At 31.3% G+C, this 22,927-nt stretch overlaps 9 protein-coding genes and 1 non-coding gene across 10 annotated transcripts; 6 read left to right on the top strand and 4 right to left on the bottom strand.

Annotated features, from left to right (window-relative positions):
* Positions 1-184: 184 nt before the first annotated feature.
* Positions 185-3,367, top strand: TBLA0F01680 (uncharacterized protein; the record flags this gene model as incomplete). Its single annotated transcript, XM_004181181.1, has 1 exon — positions 185-3,367. One exon carries the CDS (start codon positions 185-187, stop codon positions 3,365-3,367), a length of 3,183 nt encoding a protein of 1,060 aa, XP_004181229.1.
* Positions 3,368-3,651: 284 nt separating this feature from the next.
* Positions 3,652-4,329, bottom strand: RRP46 (exosome non-catalytic core subunit RRP46; the record flags this gene model as incomplete). Its single annotated transcript, XM_004181180.1, has 1 exon — positions 3,652-4,329. The coding sequence occupies one exon, from the start codon at positions 4,327-4,329 to the stop codon at positions 3,652-3,654; it is 678 nt and encodes a 225-aa protein (XP_004181228.1).
* A 710-nt stretch (positions 4,330-5,039) lies between these two features.
* On the top strand, positions 5,040-5,717 carry PIS1 (CDP-diacylglycerol--inositol 3-phosphatidyltransferase; the record flags this gene model as incomplete). The annotated part of the gene is made up of 1 exon (XM_004181179.1): positions 5,040-5,717. The coding sequence occupies one exon, from the start codon at positions 5,040-5,042 to the stop codon at positions 5,715-5,717; it is 678 nt and encodes a 225-aa protein (XP_004181227.1).
* Positions 5,718-6,442: 725 nt separating this feature from the next.
* On the top strand, positions 6,443-7,339 carry ALE2 (Ale2p; the record flags this gene model as incomplete). Its single annotated transcript, XM_004181178.1, has 1 exon — positions 6,443-7,339. The coding sequence occupies one exon, from the start codon at positions 6,443-6,445 to the stop codon at positions 7,337-7,339; it is 897 nt and encodes a 298-aa protein (XP_004181226.1).
* A 1,502-nt stretch (positions 7,340-8,841) lies between these two features.
* On the bottom strand, positions 8,842-8,914 carry TBLA0Ftrna6K. Its single transcript has one exon. It is a non-coding gene; the product is annotated as a tRNA-Lys (tRNA).
* A 272-nt stretch (positions 8,915-9,186) lies between these two features.
* On the bottom strand, positions 9,187-11,676 carry MSC6 (Msc6p; the record flags this gene model as incomplete). The annotated part of the gene is made up of 1 exon (XM_004181177.1): positions 9,187-11,676. One exon carries the CDS (start codon positions 11,674-11,676, stop codon positions 9,187-9,189), a length of 2,490 nt encoding a protein of 829 aa, XP_004181225.1.
* A 1,701-nt stretch (positions 11,677-13,377) lies between these two features.
* TBLA0F01630 (uncharacterized protein) lies at positions 13,378-14,970 on the top strand (the record flags this gene model as incomplete). The annotated part of the gene is made up of 1 exon (XM_004181176.1): positions 13,378-14,970. The coding sequence occupies one exon, from the start codon at positions 13,378-13,380 to the stop codon at positions 14,968-14,970; it is 1,593 nt and encodes a 530-aa protein (XP_004181224.1).
* A 506-nt stretch (positions 14,971-15,476) lies between these two features.
* Positions 15,477-17,324, top strand: CIR2 (electron-transferring-flavoprotein dehydrogenase; the record flags this gene model as incomplete). Its single annotated transcript, XM_004181175.1, has 1 exon — positions 15,477-17,324. One exon carries the CDS (start codon positions 15,477-15,479, stop codon positions 17,322-17,324), a length of 1,848 nt encoding a protein of 615 aa, XP_004181223.1.
* Positions 17,325-17,719: 395 nt separating this feature from the next.
* TBLA0F01610 (endoplasmic reticulum-Golgi intermediate compartment family protein) lies at positions 17,720-18,964 on the bottom strand (the record flags this gene model as incomplete). The annotated part of the gene is made up of 1 exon (XM_004181174.1): positions 17,720-18,964. The coding sequence occupies one exon, from the start codon at positions 18,962-18,964 to the stop codon at positions 17,720-17,722; it is 1,245 nt and encodes a 414-aa protein (XP_004181222.1).
* Positions 18,965-20,142: 1,178 nt separating this feature from the next.
* Positions 20,143-21,846, top strand: TBLA0F01600 (sugar porter family MFS transporter; the record flags this gene model as incomplete). The annotated part of the gene is made up of 1 exon (XM_004181173.1): positions 20,143-21,846. The coding sequence occupies one exon, from the start codon at positions 20,143-20,145 to the stop codon at positions 21,844-21,846; it is 1,704 nt and encodes a 567-aa protein (XP_004181221.1).
* Positions 21,847-22,927: the final 1,081 nt, after the last annotated feature.

Below are 22,927 nucleotides of genomic sequence, written 5' to 3'. Positions count from 1 at the left end.
CAACGACGAATGTGCTCTAGTAATGACCAATTACTATGACAAATCTACTGGAAAAAGTTGTCAGATAACCCAAATTTCATAATTTCATTAATAAAAAAAAATTCTTTTAAGATAATAATTTTGTCTTTTCTGAATTTTGTAATTTTTAGAAAAAGAAAGCAATATAAATCGATACCCAACCACAATGAGTGACTTGGCAAATTTACCTCCCGTTGATCCAAAGACTGGGGAAGTTATCATTAATCCTGTGAAGGAAGATGGAACTCCAAAGACTCCAAAAGAAATTGAAAAGGAAAAGAAGAAGGCTGAAAAATTACTAAAGTTTGCTGCTAAACAAGCAAAAAAGCAAGCTGCAGCTAGCAAGCCAGGTTCTGAAAACAAAAATAAGAAGAAGCCTGCTAAGGAATCTGCCCCAGTTCCAGAATTTGTTGATAAGACTGTACCTGGTGAAAAAAAAGTATTGGTTTCTCTTGATGACCCAGCTTTGAAAGCATACAACCCAGCCAATGTTGAAAGTTCCTGGTATGACTGGTGGGTTAAAAGTGGTTTCTTCGAACCAGAATTCACTGAAGACGGCAAGGTTAAACCAGAAGGGTTATTCTGTATTCCAGCTCCACCACCAAATGTTACAGGCGCTTTACATATCGGTCATGCTTTGACTATTGCTATTCAAGATTCTTTAATCAGATTCTACAGAATGAAGGGTAAAACTGTTTTATTCTTACCTGGTTTTGATCATGCAGGTATTGCAACTCAATCTGTTGTCGAAAAACAATTATGGGCCAAAGAAAAGAAAACCAGACACGATTATGGTAGAGAAACTTTTGTTAAGAAAGTTTGGGAATGGAAAGAAGAATACCATCAAAGAATTAAGGGTCAAATCCAATATTTAGGTGCTTCTTACGATTGGACTCGTGAAGCTTTTACTTTATCTCCAGAATTAACCGAAGCAGTTGAAGAAGCTTTTGTTAGATTACATGATGACGGTACTATTTATCGTGCTGCAAGATTAGTTAACTGGTCTGTTAAATTAAACACTGCTATTTCTAACTTAGAAGTTGAAAACAAAGAAGTTAAGGGTAGAACACTATTGAGTGTTCCAAACTACGATGAAAAGGTTGAATTTGGTGTCTTAACTTCCTTTGCTTACCCAGTCGTTGATTCTGACGAAAAGCTAATTATTGCTACTACTAGACCAGAAACATTATTTGGTGATACCGCTGTGGCAGTTCATCCAGATGATGATCGTTATAAACACTTACACGGTAAATTTATTCAACACCCATTTTTACCAAGAAAAATCCCAATTATCTGTGATAAGGAAGCTGTCGATATGGAATTTGGTACTGGTGCCGTTAAAATTACTCCAGCTCATGACCAAAACGATTACAACACTGGTAAACGTCATAATTTGGAATTCATTAACATTTTAACTGATGATGGTTTATTAAACGAAAACTGTGGCCCAGAATGGGAAGGTATGAAGAGATTCGATGCCAGAAAGAAAGTTATTGAATTATTAAAAGAAAAGAATTTATATGTTGGCCAAGAAGATAATGAAATGTCAATTCCAACTTGTTCTAGATCTGGTGATATTATTGAACCATTATTAAAGCCACAATGGTGGGTTGCACAAGGTGATATGGCTAAGGAGGCTATTAAGGCTGTTAAGAATGGTGAAATTAACATTGCTCCAAAGTCATCTGAAGCCGAATACTTCCACTGGGTTAACAATATCCAAGATTGGTGTATTTCCAGACAACTATGGTGGGGTCATCGTTGTCCAGTTTATTTTGTTCATATTGATGGTGAAGAAAATGATCCAAATGACGGTAAATATTGGGTCGCTGGTAGAACTGAAGAAGAAGCTCAAGCTAAGGCTGAAGCTAAATTCCCAAATACCAAGTTTACATTAGAAAGAGATGAAGATGTCTTAGATACTTGGTTTTCTTCTGGTTTGTGGCCATTTTCTACTTTAGGTTGGCCAAACAAAACCAAGGATTTGGAAAACTTCTATCCTTTCTCAATGTTAGAAACTGGGTGGGACATCTTATTCTTCTGGGTTACTAGAATGATTTTGTTAGGTATTAAATTGACTGGTTCTATTCCTTTCAAAGAAGTTTTCTGCCATTCTTTGGTTAGAGATGCCCAAGGTCGTAAGATGTCTAAATCTTTAGGTAATGTCGTTGATCCATTAGATGTTATCAGAGGTATCAAATTAGAAGATTTACATGCTAAGTTATTAGTTGGTAACTTAGACCCAAGGGAAATCGAAAAAGCTAAGGATGGCCAAAAAGAATCTTATCCAAATGGTATTCCACAATGTGGTAGTGATGCTATGAGATTTGCCTTATGTGCTTATACTACTGGTGGTCGTGATATTAACTTAGATATCTTACGTGTTGAAGGTTACAGAAAGTTTTGTAACAAGATCTATCAAGCTACTAAGTTTGCTTTAATGAGATTGGGTGAAGAGTATGTTCCATCTGCCAAGGAAGAATTAACTGGTCATGAATCTTTAGTCGAACAATGGATTTTGAACAAATTGACCAACTGTGCTAAGGTTGTAAATGAAGCTATCGAAAAGCGTGATTTCTTAAATTCTACTAGTGCTATTTATGAATTCTGGTACTTAGTATGTGATGTTTACATTGAAAACTCCAAGTATTTGATCCAAGAAGGTACAGAAGTTGAACAAAAATCTGCTAAAGATACTTTATACATTTTATTAGACAATGCCTTGAAATTAATTCATCCATTCATGCCATTTATTTCTGAAGAAATGTGGCAACGTTTACCAAAACGTTCTTCAGAAACTTCAGAAACAATTGTTAAGGCATCTTACCCAGTTTTCAGAAAAGATTTCAGCAATGAAAAGGCCGATAAAGATTATGAATTAGTTTTAGCTATTACTAAGGAAGCTCGTTCATTATTGGCTGAATATAATATCATTAAGAACGGTAAAGTTTATGTTGAATCGGCCCATGCTGAATCCTTCGAAACCGCTAAATCTCAAAAAGATTCCATTGCTTCCTTAATTAAAGCTGTAGAGGAAGTAACTGTTGTTAACAAGGCTGATGATATTCCAGGTGGTTGTGTCTTGAAATCTGTTAATCCAGAAGTCAACGTTCATGTCTTGGTTAAGGGTCAAATTGATATCGATGCTGAAATTACTAAAGTCGAAAAAAAATTAGAAAAATCTTTGAAATCAAAGCAATCTATTGAAAAGACCATGTCTAGTAAAGATTATGAAAAGAAGGCTAATGCACAAGCACAAGAAGCCAATAAAACTAAATTGGAAAACACAATTGCTGAAATTGAAGGTTTAGAAGCTACAATTGAAAATTTAAAAAAATTGAAATTATAGATTAACACAATATTGTATTTTAATTTTCTGAATAAATTTTCTCATATATACCTGTAAGCATATATTTATATTATTATCTCTAGATAGATTTTTTTTGTTTTAACGAATTGAAAATAATTATTAAAAAATCAATTAAAATATTTTTGAATTATATTGAAAAATTGATTACTTATTATACATATGTTATAAAAATTTATTTCTTTTAATGAAAATAAAATTAATGAAAATGCTACTATACAGAGAAAGGAACAATACTCAAGATATATTATGTCTCTTTTATTTATTTATCGTATAATTGATTGTTCTACTCTGTCTTGAATTATTTTTCTTAAACTAATAGAAATATCTACACAACTTTTCTCACCAATTTCGAGAATTTTGAACAATTGGGTTTCAGTGAAATCACCCAAACTATCCAATAATAAGACATTTTTAATTAATTTTGATTCGTTGACAATTTCTAAGGCTAATATATGAACTGATTTGGATTCTAATAATTGCTCATTAGTAGGATTTGTTACAATAGTTTCTTCAGCATCATTCATTATTGCTAATACAATACTTGCAACTGTAGAATTCAACGCGATCCCTGCATCTATAAGAGCTAAGAAAGATGAATTAATACAGCATGCTAATTCTTTTTGGCTAAAATATTCATCACTTTCACCAGAATCTAATATTTGACATGTGATTTGGCATAACTGTCTTGGATATAAATTTCTATTGATAATTGGAGTCAGAACACCACGAAGCCTATCTTCTAATAATTTTTCTCTTGTATTTGAAACCCCAGTAGCAGGACGAACAATAATTTCTAAAGCTAATTCATTTGGTAGTTCTTGTCTTGGCTTTGGCTCAATTGGGCCAGTGACACCGCAGATGACGTTAGTTGATTGAGAAGTTAGCTGAGAAGAACCATCGACATGGGATAAGATACCAATTTTCGCTTCTAAAAAAGACATAGCTACTCAAGATACTCTGTTATTTTAACTTCTAAGTTTTTATTCACATTCGTACTATTATTGACTTATAGATGCTTTAATACAAGAATTCTAAATTTTTCATTTCATTAACTTCGGAAGCTTTATATTCCTAATAATAGAAAATTCCGCGGAAATAACGAATATTATTTTATGTATACAAGAGAGAACTGGAAAATGAAATAGTATAGAAAATCTTCATCAAAATAATTGAATGTAATCTAAAAAAAAGGCTATTGGATAAGTAACAATTATTCTTGCATAACTTTAAGGTATCAGAATAATCTTGGTAAGATATCTGAGCAATTATTTACCTCAAAAAATTTCCATGATAATCAATTACCTATAAATTAGAAATAAACAGAACTTTACAATTTGCAAGCATTGGTTGGGGATAGCATTAAATATTATTAACATTGATTGCAAATTTAACAAACTTTCAGTACTGCTTTTTAAATCTATTGAATTCACTTTTACGTCACGTTGTTATTGTTTTTATTCGGCTTAGTTCACGAACAGGAGTGAAATTTGAGAAAATGCGTAAAATGTGTCTGATTAAGAAAAAGTTTCAGTGATTTAATGTAAATGATTATTAAGGACTACTTAGAATCTTATTTTTTTTTCGTTCAATAGTTTAAAACACCCTTAAAAAGGATATTAACAACTTTTTCCAGCAGTTGTTTTACGCAATTATGAGTACCACTACCAACCAACCAATCAAGCATGTCCCTATCACCTCCCGTGATATTTTATGGTACATTCCAAATAAAATCGGTTATTCAAGAGTTATTTTAGCCATTATCTCTTTTATAACTATGCCAATTTCTGTGGAGATTACCTGGTTCGCTTATACCGCTTCCTGTCTTCTAGATGCTGTGGATGGAACAATGGCACGTAAATATAACCAAACTAGTCGTCTTGGTGCAGTTCTAGATATGGTTACTGATCGTTCCACAACCGCTGGTTTAATCTGTTTTTTGTGTAAAGTCTGGCCATCTATGTGTGTTCCATTACAAGTCTTATTGGGTATCGACATTTCCAGTCATTATATGCACATGTATGCAACATTAAGTGCAGGTGAGAATTCTCATAAGAATGTCTCAGCCGAAAGCAGTAAACTTTTACATCTTTATTACACCAACAGAAAATTCTTATTCATCATTTGTTTCTTACATGAAATGTGGTACTGTGCTTTGTACTTGATGGCCTTTCGCCGTTATTACACAATTGGTTACGTATGTTTAATTATTAGTACTCCAGGTTTCATTTTCAAGCAAGTCACCAATATAATTCAATTGATTAGAGCTGCGTTAATCTTAGCTGATGAAGATGCTGCAGAGGTAAATAAGTGTACCAATAAGGGAGAATAGCTTCCCTCATGTGATGTTGTTTATTTTAACTTAAGTACTCTGTATTCAATACGTCTTTACAGTTTGCACTTTGGACGTTTCTAACTGACATAAGGAAATTCCGATTGTTTAGATACTTTTCTTTATATTTGCATATATGCCCTTTCACTTTTCTCTGTAATAATCCCCTCCACAGTTTATATATATAGATTTGGATATATATAACTTAATGTAATGAACCAATTAATCATAGACCTCCAAGTTATTTGATACATACCCTGAACCAAATTGTGACGCTATAATATATGGCACATATCATGTTTTCCTTCCATTCTTGATTCGTTTGTTTCCTGTTTGTCACGCGAAACCGTCTACGTCTTTTCTCTGGTCTTCTTCGGACTGTCGCGAAGTGTTGTTTAATTATTGTTTAGTAATTATGAAAAATGTGTTTGTATATCGGTGGAATTTATGCCAAGGCCACACAAGCTTCGCAATTTTTCACAGCACACATTTTCTTTCAGATTACGTGTTAACAAATTATTTAATTCTTGGTACTTCACCCAACTTCCTCAACTACTTTACAACAAGGGTTACAAGCGAATCAGTCGTTTTTTTGTCTTTTTGTTTTAGTTTTCAGCATTTTAGGAGCAAAGGTCACTTTCAAAAAAAGAAAAAAAACAAGTGATATTCAAACGACTATTAATAGGCTCTCACACAACTATTGAAATATCTTTTTTTAAAAAAAAATGAACAAGTTGGCTTGGTTTATCGATTATTTGGTCAATCTTCCAGAAACTCAAATTATTAAAAAATTTGTTGTTGATCCATTGCGTGAAAGTAACATTGTAGAATCGACTGCTATTTTGAATAATTTGCATTCGATCGTTTATATTTCATTATTTTATCATTTATGTTTTGTAATCGGTACATATATAATTTTCCCTCCTATGGTCAGCTACTTTAACAGACCAAAGGGTAAAGGGAGAAAAAACCTGGCTGCCCAATCTTCAGTTCATTTAGTTTCATTTATTCAAAGTATTGTTGTTTTATACCTATCAATAAACTTTATAAAGGATCCGGAACAAAATAACTCTACAATTTATCCTAGTGCTGAAGCTCGTATTATGGATAGTCATAGAAATACAGAAATTATTTGCATTTATGCCCTGGGCTATTTCATATGGGATGCGTACATTTCGTTTTGTTATAGTGGGTTGCCTTTTGTATTGCATGGTGTTGTATCAACAATTGTTTATTTCATTGGATTAAGGCCATATCTGCAATTCTATGCTCCAGTGTTTTTGATATTTGAATTATCAAATCCTGCCTTGAATATCCGTTGGTTTATGAATAAATATATTCCAAAGGATACTAGCAAGCTCATCAAATGGACTCGTATTGCTAATAGTTTATTATTGTTGATTACTTTTTTCATTGGCCGAATTGTTTGGGGCTGGTATCAAATTGGTGCTCTTTGTTGGGATTTCTATCAAGTTAGAAATCATCCAAACTTCAAACCAATTGATACATATATCATTGTAGGAGGTAATTTGATATTAGATGTATTAAATGCTATTTGGTTCAGTTCTATGGTGACCGTAGCTTATAAAGTTATATCCGGAAAACAAGTGAAAAGAAAGTGATCACTTACCTAATGGTATGAATATTAAACTTTGTAAATAAGCAAACACCTGTGCATGTTTGGTTCGATTTTGCCTTTTTTTGCTTTTTCTCTTTTCATTTAAGTGGGGACTCTAAATAGACGAATTACATTGTACAATATATGTAATTTTATACTAATCATTATAAACATTTTTACTCACAAATTCCATGTAATCATCTTCTATTTAAGTTAATTAACTAAAATTAGTTTATATTTTTAAATTTAATTTAAAAATAAATTGGAGAATATAATTTTTAAACCTACTCAGTTTTGATTTCTACCCGATAAGCATGTAATAATCAAATATAACCTAATCGAATTTTTAAAAATATCCTCTTCTAAAAGCCTACCTTTTTTTTTCATATTTTTTCTTGTTCTCAAAAGCCAAAATTTTAAGGAATGCAATTTAGTATGAAATAATCATACCTTGCCTAATTAATATTTAAGAATTGTAAAAATATTACATTATGATTTACTTTAAAAAATTCGTATTAAGTTCTAGATTAATGTTCTACGGAGTTCCTATGTTAGGTATTATTTCCTTTAATTTTAGGTTTTTTTAATGCCGTAGTTTTCAAGATCTCCGTAAGATCTCCGTAGGACAACGCTTTGGTACAAGTTAGCATGAAAGAGAGAAACTACCGTAAAATTCTTCGTTATTGACAGTTTGCTTTCGATACCCGTCATCATATTTTTCTTTTGGCATAAAATATCTAGGGTTTCTAGATTTTTGTTCTATATCCATGACGGTTAGTTTTGAAAAAATTGTATTATTTTTAAGTCAAACGGTGGTATGTACAATGGAACTCATTGGTGTCAAGTATAGGTTGAATAAAGAAATAAAAAAATCAAGGGGAATATTAACTACTTGATATTTTTAAGGAGTTTTTTCTTTGTATATACCATTAAATTTCATACAATAAAATGCTGTGATTGGCGATTATTAAGCACTTAACTAAATTTTATTTCTTATTGGTACGAAGGTAAATAATTTAAAATCTTGACACATGTTTTCTTTGTGTTTCTGTCATTTTAAATTCTAAGATATATGATACTCATTGATCTTTACAATAGAGAAACAAGAAATTTGCTGTCACGTAGCGCTCACGCTAGTCACGTTTATACGTAGATGGCACGTGATAACGAAATGGGCTTGTGAATCAATAAGTAAGTGAATCATGAACATAAATTCTATTTAAGAATCTAAAGCTAAAAGAAATAACCCAGAGGATTAAGGTAGAACAAAGATATAAGGAACAGAAAAACAAAAAGGACAAGATATAAAAAAAGATGAAAATATATTGTGATCAAATCGGAACGTAATAATATCATATTTAACTTTCATAGGTACCGGTATATAGTTTAATGAACAGTTAGTATTAAACTAGCAGCAAAAATATATACCATTAAGGGCAGCAAAAAAATAAAACTATTGCCTCTGCCATAGTCACGTAATTATAATTTTTATGATAAAAAAAGAAAAGCCCTGTAGGGGGATCGAACCCCTAACCTTGTGATTAAGAGTCACACGCGCTACCGATTGCGCCAACAAGGCTCTTTTTCTTGAAAATTCAAGAAAACCTTATTATATACAATATAGTTTTGAATAGTTTTTTTTCCTATTTTACTCCAATATAGAGTAAATACGAGAGCTTATATGTGTTTTTATAAGCGAACAATTTTAAAAATTAAACTGTTAAATATTGAACTAATTGGTATTGTTTGTAATAGAGTATCACAAAATTAAGAAATATTATGAACTTTTTATATTTGATATTTACATGAAGATTAATATACATAAGCTATAGATGATGTTATCAAGTTTATTTACAAAGCTTTTGTTTCTCTAACATTTCCATTATGAGCCTCATTTAAATCTTCCTTTGAAGTTGTATCTTCAACATTGTGTATAATATCATTCGACTTTGCTTCGGTAGCTGTCTTCGAACTATGAAAATTTGCCATTTCTTTATAATAGGTATCCTTACCTAGAAGATTGGTGGATAATGTAGTCCAATATGATGATCGTGGTTTAAATTTGCTGGTATATAGTAATTGAATAAAATCAATGACAAATTTGTAATGGCTAGAGGCAGGTTTAAAGTTTGCAATTGCTAACAATTTAATAATCTTGTTAAGAATATCTGGTTTTAATCCGGAGTTTTTATCTTCAAATAAATAATAATAGTACTTTAGTGTGTCCATTAAATTATTAAAGTTTCCTGGATCCTTAGAAATGTTTGATCTTAGAACCAACGTGATATAATCAGATAAAAGTAATTCACGTAAAGCGTATAGTAATGGATACTTAAATGGCAAAGGAAACGAATTATCTGTATTTGACTTAGAATTTAGGCATTGTAAAAGTATATTGCATAATGGCTCTAAGTATTTAATCCTATTTCCGGCATCTGATACCCTTTTCAAATTAGAAAATAATAATCCGTAATTGTCATAATTATTTAAAAGTTTGAAGGTTGAAGGATATAGAGATTTCAAAGTTGAAGCTGTATTTGGGTTAGATTTTGAGATAGTTGTGGATGATTTATTTTGTGAATCTTCAATTAATTTTGAATAAAAATCAATGGCAAAGAATATAGGTAAATTCGATGAAATAAAATAATTTTGTTGAGCAAATTTATAGCATTCCTTATACTGTTCAAAATTAATAAATTTATCTCCCTTTTTGACAAGTATTAGTTTTAATAAAAGATACTCGATTAATTGTTCATTTAAAAATTTAAAATTCGACAGGTCATTATTTAATAAAGCCTTAACATCTAGATCAACGGATTTTCCTTCAAGTTCATATTTTGCAATTTCGTAATAGACCTTTAAGAGGAAAATATTCCTGTTTCTTTCGACGTCAATATCATTTTTAATATGATTAGTTGTTAAAGCTATGATATCGGAATCTGATTTATCTATTGATTTAAATTCAACTGGTAGTTCATTTTCATAAAGTTGTTTAAGTTCCTTGGGAAATTTCAAACGTAAGAAGCATTCAAATAAGTGTACATAAGCATTTGAATCTTTAACATCAATAATATCATTCCATATAGCTAAGCATTTATCTTTAGAATCCTTGGAATTTTGCAATGAAATAGCTGATAATAAACAATTCTTAATGGATGGGGTAAGTAAATTGTTAGCTTCTTTTGTAATAACAGAATATAGCTTGAAAAGAGAAGCCATACGATGGAATTTATAAATCACTAATTTAAAGTAATGTTCAATTACTTCAGGTTTAGCAGTGTCTAGACTTGCAAAATAACAATTATAGTGCCTCATTAATGTTTGGAATTTGGTGATGTTATCTAAATAGTCTAGATAGACATCTTCCTCTTCAATTACAAATTGCTGATAAATTTTTTGAATTACACGGTTTAAATCGATATCTTGTGAATTCAATTTATGTTTGTGAGCATCTATCATGTTGAAAATTGATGTCCATGGTAGCAAATTTTTATCATTTTTAATTTTTTGCAGGTTATTTGTTAAATAATTATCCACTGAGCTTTCTTTGGAAGATAGTTTTTTCGTAGATTTTCTCGATACATCAGTTGTTGTATTTTCCGTAATATTATTTAGATGCAAGTATGCTTTAATAAAGTTATAATCTGGATTTAGTTTTTCAGAATGCAATTGTAATAGATAAGATAAAAATGTAAAACTAATAGCTTTACTATCCGAATTCTTGGATGAATAAGAGTTAGTTTTAGAGGTTTCTAAATATCTAATCCATAATGCCAGCCCATCTTTGTAATTTTTATCCACAAATAATAAATTCTCCCAAACCAAATAGAAATGTTGTTTAGTGGCTAAATTTAAAGAGATTAACGAGTCTAAGATTAAATATGGATCATTATTTTTCACCACGTCCGGATTTGGACTCGTTTTGGTAATGGAGTCTTTGTTTTTAATGATTCGATTAATTACATCAGTTAGAGTGAATTCCAATTCCGAGTTTCTATACGGATAATAATAGTTGTCAGATTGAGAGATATTTTTCTGAGCCCAATCCTTCAAGCATTTAATAGCACGTTGCGTATCAATAGTTGAAGCAGATAATATATCTTCATTCAATTTGGCTGTCAACGATGATCTTGGATCTGTATTATCTCTTGTCTGAGAATATTGATATTTATTCCTCTTATGTGCCAAAGTTCGGTTCATATTATTACCTTGTACATCTCTCTGAGAAGCAGGCTGATCCACATTTAAAGTGGGTGCATTAGAATGAGTGGGATTTGTAGTAGAAGAAACTTGAGATAGTAATCTTCTCTGAAGAATAGCTATAGATCTTACCCTTAGCATATTTAATAATAACGGTAAAGAGTCCCTACAGAATCGGATCGTATCCCAATACAGTTAAAAAAAATGGTAGCAGTAGTCACTACTTCGTCTTACCTGTGTTATTATTGGTATTGCTGTACGCTCCCTTTAAATTTAACCTCTATTTTAATTCCAGTTTTCTTGATTACATCACTACACAATGGGAACAAGTTACCCGCATATTCCAAAGTTCAGCCCAGTCACGTTTTTCTTCATTTTGTTACATTTCTAGTTTCTCCCTGTAGTTGAAGAGAAAAAAAAAATTAAAAAATTAAAAAAAGAAAAAATAAACTAAAATAAAACCCGGCTATGCCTAATAAAGCAAGAGTGCCGGGACATCTAATTTTGGCAAAAATTACATGTGTTAAAAAGTTGAAATTTTTTTTTTGTGGGCTGTCTCCATGTAGAGAATTTTTTTTACATGTTCAAAGCCAATGTGATTACTCACTTGGTGGCTTAATACCGCCCTAACACAAATTTTTCATGGACCATGTACTCCTGGATATGACGTTTTTGCTTGTTTGGGAGAGTGGGTAGTAGCTCCCTCTTACAATCTGTCTATCGAACAGTTATCGAAGTCCTGAGCAAATTTCAGAAATTTCTATCTTGAAGACACTCTGCCAAAATGACCCAAGAGGGATGGTGCTGCAGGCTGGCAAACGGTTTAGGGCGAGTTACAGTAGCATCATTCCACTGGGTCTACTTGCCAACTTGGGTTAGGAAAAGTGCTTGGTCATATTTGTCTGTACAATCGAGGATATTTGAAGCATTCTTAACGTTAACCTAGAAAGTTGTAGCTTGTCTGGTCACTATAACGTTAGGCTTGTACTAGGCAGTTTTCTTTCAAAATTTTACAACTAAGGTATTACACAAGAGTTATGAAATTTTTTTTTTCTAGCAAGGGCTGTCTTGGAAAGTTGAAGGTGGGGGGGAATATCGTTTTAGTTTGAACTACTCAGAGTGACATTACATATATACTTTATGAACAATAAGTCAAACTCACTTGATATATAAGGATGAGCTAAGCTGTAAGTTGGTGGAGTGGTTTCTCTTAAACTTCTGTACTACTAAAGGAGCATACAGTCACCCACACACCAACCGTTACCGCCAGGTTTATCAATGATTTACTATTGTTAGTGTTTCATCTCTTTGTTTTATATTTTTATTCATTTCAGTATCACCATTCTTCACACATTCTTCGGATATCTTAACCGTAAAATACTTACACGTTGACATATTTTATTACTAAGTCGACATAGTCATTATTGAGTTTACGATCAAATATAAGCAAGCATATCTGCACCAATTTTAGTGGAATCTTATATTTCGTCGTACTATATTACATCTTTTTTTTATCCAACAGACTAATAGTTCATTTTAGCCTTACTTTTCAACCTGAAATATTCATAAAGGAGGTCACGTTTTGCTTCATTTATTCTATCGCTTTTGATACCAATTAATATAATTTAAAAAAAAAACTGAAACCTATTTCTATATCTTTGGTTTTACCGTCGCATTTTTTCCCTAATCCAGCATATCCTTTCTCCGCAATATCTTAGGGCGTCATAAATTAAACATTAATACAAATTTAACTTTCAAAAAAAATTCATTAATTTATCGATGTCTTTAGAAAATTTAAATACAAATAACGATACTGACATGGCAAATATTAACGAGAATATAATGCCTAATTGTAATTTCGACATAAATTCAGATGAATATAAGGCTTTCCATATAAAATTATCTCGTACAAGACGTCATATCTCCTGTGTTAAGGCTAAAAACAAAAGTTTGGTGAGAAATGAAAACTTGGCGCATTGTACTACATTTTTGAATGTCTATTCTGTAGATATCTTGAAATATCATTTATCGTTAGATACTCTACCCACTGATAGAAATAGTACTATGGTTGAATTTACTATTGAACCATCAATCTTAAATATTAGATCGTTGATTCTAGATTTTATTTATTCTTCTCATACAAGATTATCATTATCTTCAATAACATTGTTTCAAACGTTTAATTTGATTGATAAATTTATCAAAAATTTTAAAATATCAACAAATAATTTCCAATTAATGGCATTAACTTGTCTTTGGTTATCTATAAAACTTCATGAACCAAAGGCTAAAATTATTTCAATTAATACGTTAGTTTCGTTGTGTAATAATTTTTTCAATAGAGATCAATTCATTAATATGGAATTCACTATTTTGAAGAGTTTTGAATGGTCTATTGGTTGTTTAAATTTTACAAATTTGTTAGATTTATTTCTTTTGAATAATGGTCATCGCAATAACACTTCTATCCCAATAAACCACTTGATTAGATACGGTTCTATTATGTTATTAGAATTATTTTATTTCCATCCTAAATGTTATGAAATTTTCCAAACATATTCTCAAAGTGAAATTGTTATGGCTTCGGTTCTTTCAGTTTCATTATCATTGTCATTAATTTTAAAAAATTCTTTTAATTCACAAAACAATTTAAAAATCAATTCATTAGTAGAAGACTCGAGATTAATAGATTTAATTAATATTTTTATTAAGTTTTCACAAGATAAAAGATCACATCCAACTACGTTCAATATAAAATATTCCAGTCAAAATAGAAATTCGAGTATTATATTGTCTGCCCTAAAAAACTATAATGAAACAAACTTGGTTCCTCCTCCTAATTTTACATCAACATTAAATACTAATTTGAAATTTGATTTTGTTCCCTCCGACTCACCAAAAATTATTGGTTCTTCAAGCTATCAGGCCATTCAAAATCAAACTCCTAATTCTAAGCATCCAAGTAGTGCTAATAGCACCTCTTACTTCCAGATGGTATCTTCGCACGATCTGTTGGCAACTCCAAAAACTCCATCTAATAACTCAAATGGTACTTCTTCTACACCTTCTCTATTAACTAGTGCTTCACATACTTTAGATCGCTCAGTGATAAGGAATATCTCTGTAAAGCATAATAATGCTTTAATGACTCCATCTACTCCAGTATCTTCTCCACCTCCATCAAATCGTTCAAACGCAAACATATTTAATTCAATGACTTCACCAGGTTCTACATATAACCCAATGTATCTATTTCCTAATTTTCAAAAACTATCCTTACAAATTTCCATTAATACCCCTGCTCAAATGTCAACAATTCTTAATATTTTATTTAATCAAAATCTATTGAGCAAAAAGAGGTCCGCAAATATAAGCAATTTAGATAATGATAGTAATGATTATAACGCTAAGAGAAGCAAAAGATCCTTCCCATGAACACATAATCTTCTTGGTTCTCTGCCTACATATAACTTAACTCATAAATCCCTAAAACAGCATAAAACTACATTTTTTAAAAAAATTAAAAAACAACTATAGAAACGTTAACATTCATTATTCTTTTTAGTTTTGCATAAATATAACATAAATACTCTCTTTCATGTATGTGTATATATATATAACTAGTCTGCATATTTTTTCAACGAACGGCGCTATCCTTTTTTTCGTGACTCTTTACTGTATTCATACTCGGAGATTTCTAAAACGGACGTTTGAGGACTCATTTAGTTCCGAAAAAGTGACATTGACAAAATCTCGTTGGATCTGTTTAAGGAACAATTTAAGAATTTTTCAATATTTTCAGGTTAAAAGGTAACAGTAATTTTGTACTGGTGAAAATATATAGCTCATCAATTGTTAAGAATTAAATTTATCAAGAATTTTCAAAATTTTTATAAAATTTCTTTTTATTCAACCCTGTATATATATAAATACCTAAAAAAATGCTCAGAAACATAGTGTTTAAGCCAAAACAGTTAAGTTATTGTTCACTTTACAAAAAAATATTTTATCGAGCAATCTCAACAGAGATACCATTTAATCAATTATCACAAAGTCAACAGGATCAAATCAATGAACCTCCCGTAATTGAAAATGTCGATGTTTGCATTGTAGGGGGGGGACCTTCTGGATTAGCAACAGCAATAAAATTAAAACAGTTGGATTTGGATGACAAATTAAGAGTTATCTTGTTAGAGAAAGGTTCTACAATTGGCTCTCATAATTTATCTGGTGTAATTCTTGAACCTGATGTTTGGTTTGAACTGTTCCCTGATTCTAACTATACTTTGAATGATAAAAGACTACCTCTACCATCAAATTTAGTAACTCCAATTAAAGAAGAAGAATTTTGTTTTTTAACCAAAAGCTGGAGATTTCCAATGCCTAAACCATCTGATTTAGTGAATAAAAATAGAAATTTTATTGGTTCATTAAGTGAAATTACCTCATATCTTGGTGAAGTAGCCGAAAATATGGGGATTGAAATATACCCCTCTGTTAGTGTCTCCGATGTTGTTTATGACTCGGATAACAACTCAATAAAAGGTGTTAAAACAAGAGATCTGGGAATTTCTAAAAATGGTTCTCCAAAGGATACTTTTGAGAAAGGAATGGAATTTCATGCCAGACAAACAGTATTAGCTGAAGGCTGTCATGGCTCTTTAACCAAAAAAATGATTAAAAAATTCGATTTAAGAAAGGATTCAATGATGCAGACATATGGGTTAGGAATTAAAGAACTTTGGGAGGTAAAACCTGAAAATTTTAGGCCAGGCTTTGTTACACATACCATGGGGTTCCCATTATCTAATGATCTTTATGGAGGTGGTTTCCAATACCATCTGCGTGATAACTTGGTTGCCGTCGGGTTGGTGATGGGATTGGATTATAAAAACCCATATGTCTCTCCCTATCAAGAATTTCAGAAAATGAAACACCATCCTTATTACGCCAATGTTTTGAAAGATGGGAAATGTTTAGAATATGGTGCAAGAGCATTAAATGAAGGTGGTTATCAAGCAATCCCTAAATTAAACTTCCCAGGTGGTATTTTAGTAGGGGCAACAGCAGGATTTATGAATGTCCCAAAAATTAAAGGGAGTCACAATGCTGTTAAATCAGGAATCTTGGCTGCCGAGGAGATTTTTAAAAATATATCTAAGTTACCTCAAATCGAGGATACTGAAAATGATATCAAATTGGTTGATAAACCTATCGACTTACAGTCATATAACACAGCCGTGAAAAATTCATCGATATCTAAAGAACTTTACAAGGTAAGAAACATTAGACCATCATTCAATTCACCTGTAGGTAACATATTAGGAATGTGTTATTCTGGTCTTGACTCTTTAATCTTAAAGGGACATGCTCCTTGGACTTTCCCATTACATGAATCTGATTCCTCTGTAACATCTTTAGCAAAAAATTATAAACCTATTAATTATCCAAAGCCAGATAATAAAATTTCCTTCGATATCATGATGTCAGTATCAAGGTCAGGGACTTACCATGATCACGATGAAAGATGTCACTTGAGAGTTCCAGACCAGGATTTAGACAAATTTGCTAATAACTCATACCCACAATGGAAGGGTATTGAGCAAAGATTTTGTCCAGCTGGTGTTTACGAATTTGTTGAAGATGAAAATAGTACAGGAAAAGTCAAGTTTAGTATCAATTCTCAAAATTGTGTTCATTGTAAAACATGCGATATTAAATCACCAAATCAACAAATCGATTGGTCTGTACCAGAGGGAGGAGATGGTCCAAAATATTCACGTTTATAATAGCCAGATAGCGATTTCAATGCTAGTGACAATTTGTGACATTTGAAAATTTTTCTATAATGTTTTGAAGACTATTTATTTTTCTAACTTTATTTATTTTTTCTAGTCTTTATTTATTAATTTTTTATATTTATTTTTTTAGCTTTATTTATTAATTTTTATATTTATTTTTTTTTAAATTACTCCGAACCTCAACAATATATTAATGTTAGAGAATTCATCCTAACAATTAATTGCTTTTTTGAAAAAAAAACACTATTCCATTTATCTGTGTTTTAGTTGATTTATGTGGTAACATACCCTTCAAAAACAATAAAGAATTAAATTAGTATTAATGCTATTTATATTATTGACTACTATAAATCAAGTTATATAGAGAAAAATACAACACGCTTCTATTGGTTTTTTTTCCCCCAGATAGAGCGTTGTGCTTTATAAAAGACTTTATCCATCATGGTACCGACAGCTAGAACACCACCAATTGTAGTGATACAATTTAGTAGAAGACCAGAAAACGTTTGGGAATGAGCTTCTATATCAATTACCTTTAATGGTGCCATTTGAAAGTAGATAAATAAACCAGGAATACCACTTCTACCATGGAAAGTGTTTGGATGATCTTCATCTCTACCACCTTGTAAAGGTCTTGAATGGAAAGTAACAGAGTATTGAGCTGCTTCTTCAACTTTTCCGCTTAGACTTTCAAACCGTGTTGGAACAATCTTAGCAAAATATGAAAATTGAAAGAAGTGTGTATTCCTAGATTCTGGTATCATAACACGTCCATCTAATGGTTGTCTTCTACTAACAGAAAATGATTTTGAAGATTTTGGAGTTAGCAATTCATGTCCCGTCTTACCAAAACTTAAATGGTTAATAATATGGTTGAAATTTAATTGTTCAGTTTTATCATACAAAGAGGTATCATGGAAATGGCCTTTTGCTGTTTCAAATGCAGCACCAGGGGCGAAGTGAACATTCCCTTGAATTCTATTTAATAAAGCACTGCCAACAATTCTGCAACCTTCATGAAGATGATCATTAATTCTATCAACATATCCTTCTCTTTCACATTGCTCTATGTCCTTACCATCAAAAAATGCCCAGCCTACGTCTGTGTAAGCTTTACGTACATCATAACATGTTTGACAACATACTTTTTCACTTGCAACATCAATATTATCGTTACCTGATTGATCCAAGGCACCGTAACATGGCCCACAATATTTAGCTTTATCCATATCCAAAGATGATAAAGACTCCCTATCAGTACCGACATCTAATTGAGAACCATCATCTAATTCATTACCATTTGTGTCAACTCTGATTTTAGTAAACCCTGATTCAAGTACATCTAAACTTGTTTCCCCCGAATCATCAACTATATCCAAACCAATTAGATCGCATGATAATGATGGGAAGGTGATATCTAAATTTAACTCTAACTTCAGATGTCTATCCCTATCAACAACTACTTGTGGTTTATTTGTGATTTTATAATACTCTATCCATTCTTTTTGTAATAAATATAAAGTCGTCAATATGCAAAATAATGTTATAATACCACCGGTACGGGTACGAATACGGACTTCCTCGTCAGTCTTATTAAATGCATCGAAGGATAGCAGTTTCGGTTGCATTACACAATGAATTTCACAATAATTTTTTGGTGAATGGTCCAGATATTATTATCCGCTTAACTTTTATCCAATTAACGGTTAATATTCTGAATAATTTTTTAAATATTTTGTATTCCAATAAGAAAAGTAATTTTTCAAGAGACTTAATTTTCGCGAATTTTCCGTTCCTTACTGAGCGATAAAAATTATTGACAAGATACTATTGTAAAAATCTATGGCTCACGATGTAGAATTTTTAGAATCATGTTTATCTAAATTCTAATCAGTATTCTAGGACCTTAGTCTTCCAAATATCGTAAATTTATATTTGTTTTTTTTGGGGGTCCTGTAATGCTATCTATCTTGACTTAATACTGTGATATTCCGTGGAGAATAACATTTGTATTTTATAGTAGCACTATTTGGAATACACATCCGCTTTATCTAAGGCAACTAATTTAATAGTTATCATTAAATTAAGAAAAAAAAAGAATATTAACATGATAAAGACATGATAAGAAATCGTTAGTCAAATGTATCCAAGATATGTTAGTTAAATGTTTTTTTTTGGAATAATAGAAGGATGTTACATTGGGTAACAAGTCATCATTTTAAAAAAAGATAAAACTTCCCAGGAATCTACAATTGTTGATATTGTATCTTCTATAGTGAAAATTTTTTGAGAAAAATTTCCGTACAAAACTATCTTCATGAAGAATAATGCAGAATTTTTAATTTTCCTCGAAGAAAATTCTAGTAAATACATTACTACGAGACATTCTATAATATGCTAACAAGCTATTATTGTTTGAAATATATCCTAAAATATGAAACTTTTTTGTGCATTTTCGTAATCTTCGGAGTTTTAAGACGCGTTTGAAAGAAACGCCGAACAATTTCTTTTTAGGGACACGAGTAGGAAATACAGGTTCGAATAATAAGGTTTCTCTACTTTTATAGTGGTAAAAATATTCTAGAAGATGAATAAGTTAAAAAAACAAAATTTAAAGGGTAATTCTCGAGAAGATAAATTTGGTTTTAGAGCATCCGATTAAAATGTACATTTATTTTTAAAATCATATATAAATAGAGGCTATAGATTGTGGTCTCTGTTCTGATATTGAAATGTGTAATTAGGATAATATTTTGTAGACTCTTTTACTTTTGAAAGAACAAGAATAAGTTTTTTTAGACTCAAAATGGTACAAGAAGATATTGAACAACCAATCTTAGAAAGAAATGTCGCTACGGAGAATGACGGTAGTACAGATAGTTACAAAAGATATAGAAGCGCTACAAAGATAGAGGAAAATTCTTTCGGAACAAAGGAAGAAATTTGCTCTGAAACTAGGGAAGTATCTACTGTAGGCTCTATTTCTTCTGAGAAGCCAACTGATATTTGGAAATACACTACTGTATGCCTAATGTGTATTATGGTCGCCTTTGGTGGATTTATGATGGGTTGGGACATTGGTACCATTGGTGGATTTATGGCTCAAACTGATTTCATTCAAAGATTTGGTACCAAAAATGAAGATGGTGTATTGTACTTGTCTACTATTAGAATGGGTCTTTTAGTTTCTATTTTTAATATTGGGTGTGCAATTGGTTCAGTATTTCTAGGTAAACTGGGTGATCTTTATGGTCGCCGTTGGGGATTAATCTTTGGTACTTCAATATTTGTTGTTGGTGTTATCATCCAAATTGCTTCAGTAAGCAAATGGTTTCAATACTTTATTGGTCGTATTATTGCTGGTATTGGCATGGGTGTTATAGCTGTTCTTTCACCAATGTTAATATCTGAAGTTGCGCCTAAGGAACTTAGAGGTGCCATGGTTTCTTGCTACCAATTGATGATCACATTTGGTATATTTTTAGGTAACTGTTGTAACTATGGTACTAAAAGCTACCAGAATTCCAAACAGTGGAGAATTGCTGTTGGGTTACAATTTTTATGGTGTATCATTATGGTATCAGGAATGACCTTTGTTCCTGAATCTCCACGTTATTTAGTCCAACAAAATATGTTTGAAGAAGCAAAAGAATCAATTGCTATTTCTAACAAGCTCTCAAAAGAAAGTGAAGAAACATTACAGGAGTTCGAAATAGTTAAAGCTGGAATACAAGCTGAGCTTGATGCTGGGGAAGCTCAATGGAAGGAATTATTTCATCGTAAGAATAAAATATTACAACGTGTTTTAATGGGTATCTTTGTCCTTGGCCTACAACAACTAACTGGTGCAAATTACTTCTTTTATTATGGTGCCACCGTATTCAAATCAGTAGGTCTAGATGACTCTTTTCAAACTACTATAATATTTGGTGTAGTTAACTTTTTGTCTACTTTTGTTTCACTTTATGTAGTTGATAGATTTGGTCGTAGATTTTGTTTGTTAGTTGGTTCTGCTGCTTTAGGCTTATGCATGCTAGTTTTTGCTACCGTTGGTGTTACAAGCTTGTATTCTGGAGATTCTGACGTGCCATCTTGTAAATGGGCTGGTAACGTCATGATTGTTGTTAGTTGTATTTATATTTTCTTCTTTGCTACAACGTGGGCTCCAGTTCCATTTGTCATTTTATCGGAAACCTTCCCAACAAATATCAAATCAAAAGGTATGGCCTTAGGTATTGTGTCAAATCAATTGTGGAATTTTGTTATCGGGTTTTGTACTCCATGGATTACCAAATCAATTCACTTTTATTATGGATATATCTTCTTAGGATGTTGTGTTTTTGCTTTCCTATACGTTTTCTTCTTTGTACCAGAAACAAAAGGTTTGGGATTAGATGATATTAATACAATGTGGGAAGAAGAAACTTATCCATGGAGGTCTAGTTCCTGGATTCCTCCTTCTCAAAGGGCTGCAAATAATGTAATTGAAGAACCAGAGGTTGTTGCCTAGTGTTGTTAAAATTGCTACCTTTTATTGCTCAGCCTTTTTTTATTTTTGTAACGAGCTTTTATTGTTTTTCATTTTTTTACTTGGAAATGCTAAATAAAGATATTTACTATCTATACCTAATACATAATCCTTATGATTTATAAACTAATCTAATTCTATTAAAAAAACTCATATTTATGTAATAAACTATCTAGACTACGTTTTGAAAATCTTTCAATTCTGTAAATTGTAAACTTCGTTAAGATTATTTATATTCTTAATACAATACTATTGACTTGGAACCAAAAACTAACTTCTTAGATCCAACGTCAGTAAATCAACCACAACATTCAAATACGTACACACACTAATACTATATATGCTGCCAATCTCTTCTCCTGATTCTGCTCTATTCACCATACTCCAATATATGCGCATCCTACTTATCACTCAAACGCTACACAATTTTGCCAATACTCCAACACAGTTTTATTAATCAGTAACACATTAATTTCAACCGTCACACTCAAAAGAAAAACTTATTACTAAAATTACAGTGTTTACATAACACCTTTTCTTAACTCATACCGTACGAGATGTGCTTACCATCTAATATTTAGTCATATATAAACCATCTCAATCATAATCCATCAGATTATTCTTATACAGTTCCTTTCAATAGAAAGAGCACTAGTAAAAAATATACAGATCATCTTTATATCCGTTTTATACTTATATTTCTTTTCTTAAATCTAAATATATTATTATCTATTAGCATATTATTTGTGCTCATCTTATCGTTTTTAATATATATTTCCTTTCAATACTATATTACTATCGTGCCTTCTTCTTTTCTAGTGTTGATTTTTTGGAGTCAACAAAGAAAGATACTGTGTAAAAGAGAAGATATTGAGCAATAGTAACAGCAGTAAGATGGTATACTGGAATTGTCAATATTAGGTGTAAAACAAAGCTAAAGTGACACAAACTAAATAGAGATGAGGATGCTAGAAGTATAAACAGAGTAGATAATATAAGGTATAGAGAGGATCTTGCTTCTTTGCTTGGCAGTTTCTTTTTCTATTCTATATTAAAGAATTCC

Source organism: Henningerozyma blattae, chromosome 6 (assembly GCF_000315915.1).
Source record: "Henningerozyma blattae CBS 6284 chromosome 6, complete genome".
NCBI lineage: Eukaryota > Fungi > Ascomycota > Saccharomycetes > Saccharomycetales > Saccharomycetaceae > Henningerozyma > Henningerozyma blattae.
Note: the sequence above shows the minus strand (reverse complement) of the source record. Positions and strands in the feature narration are given on the sequence as shown.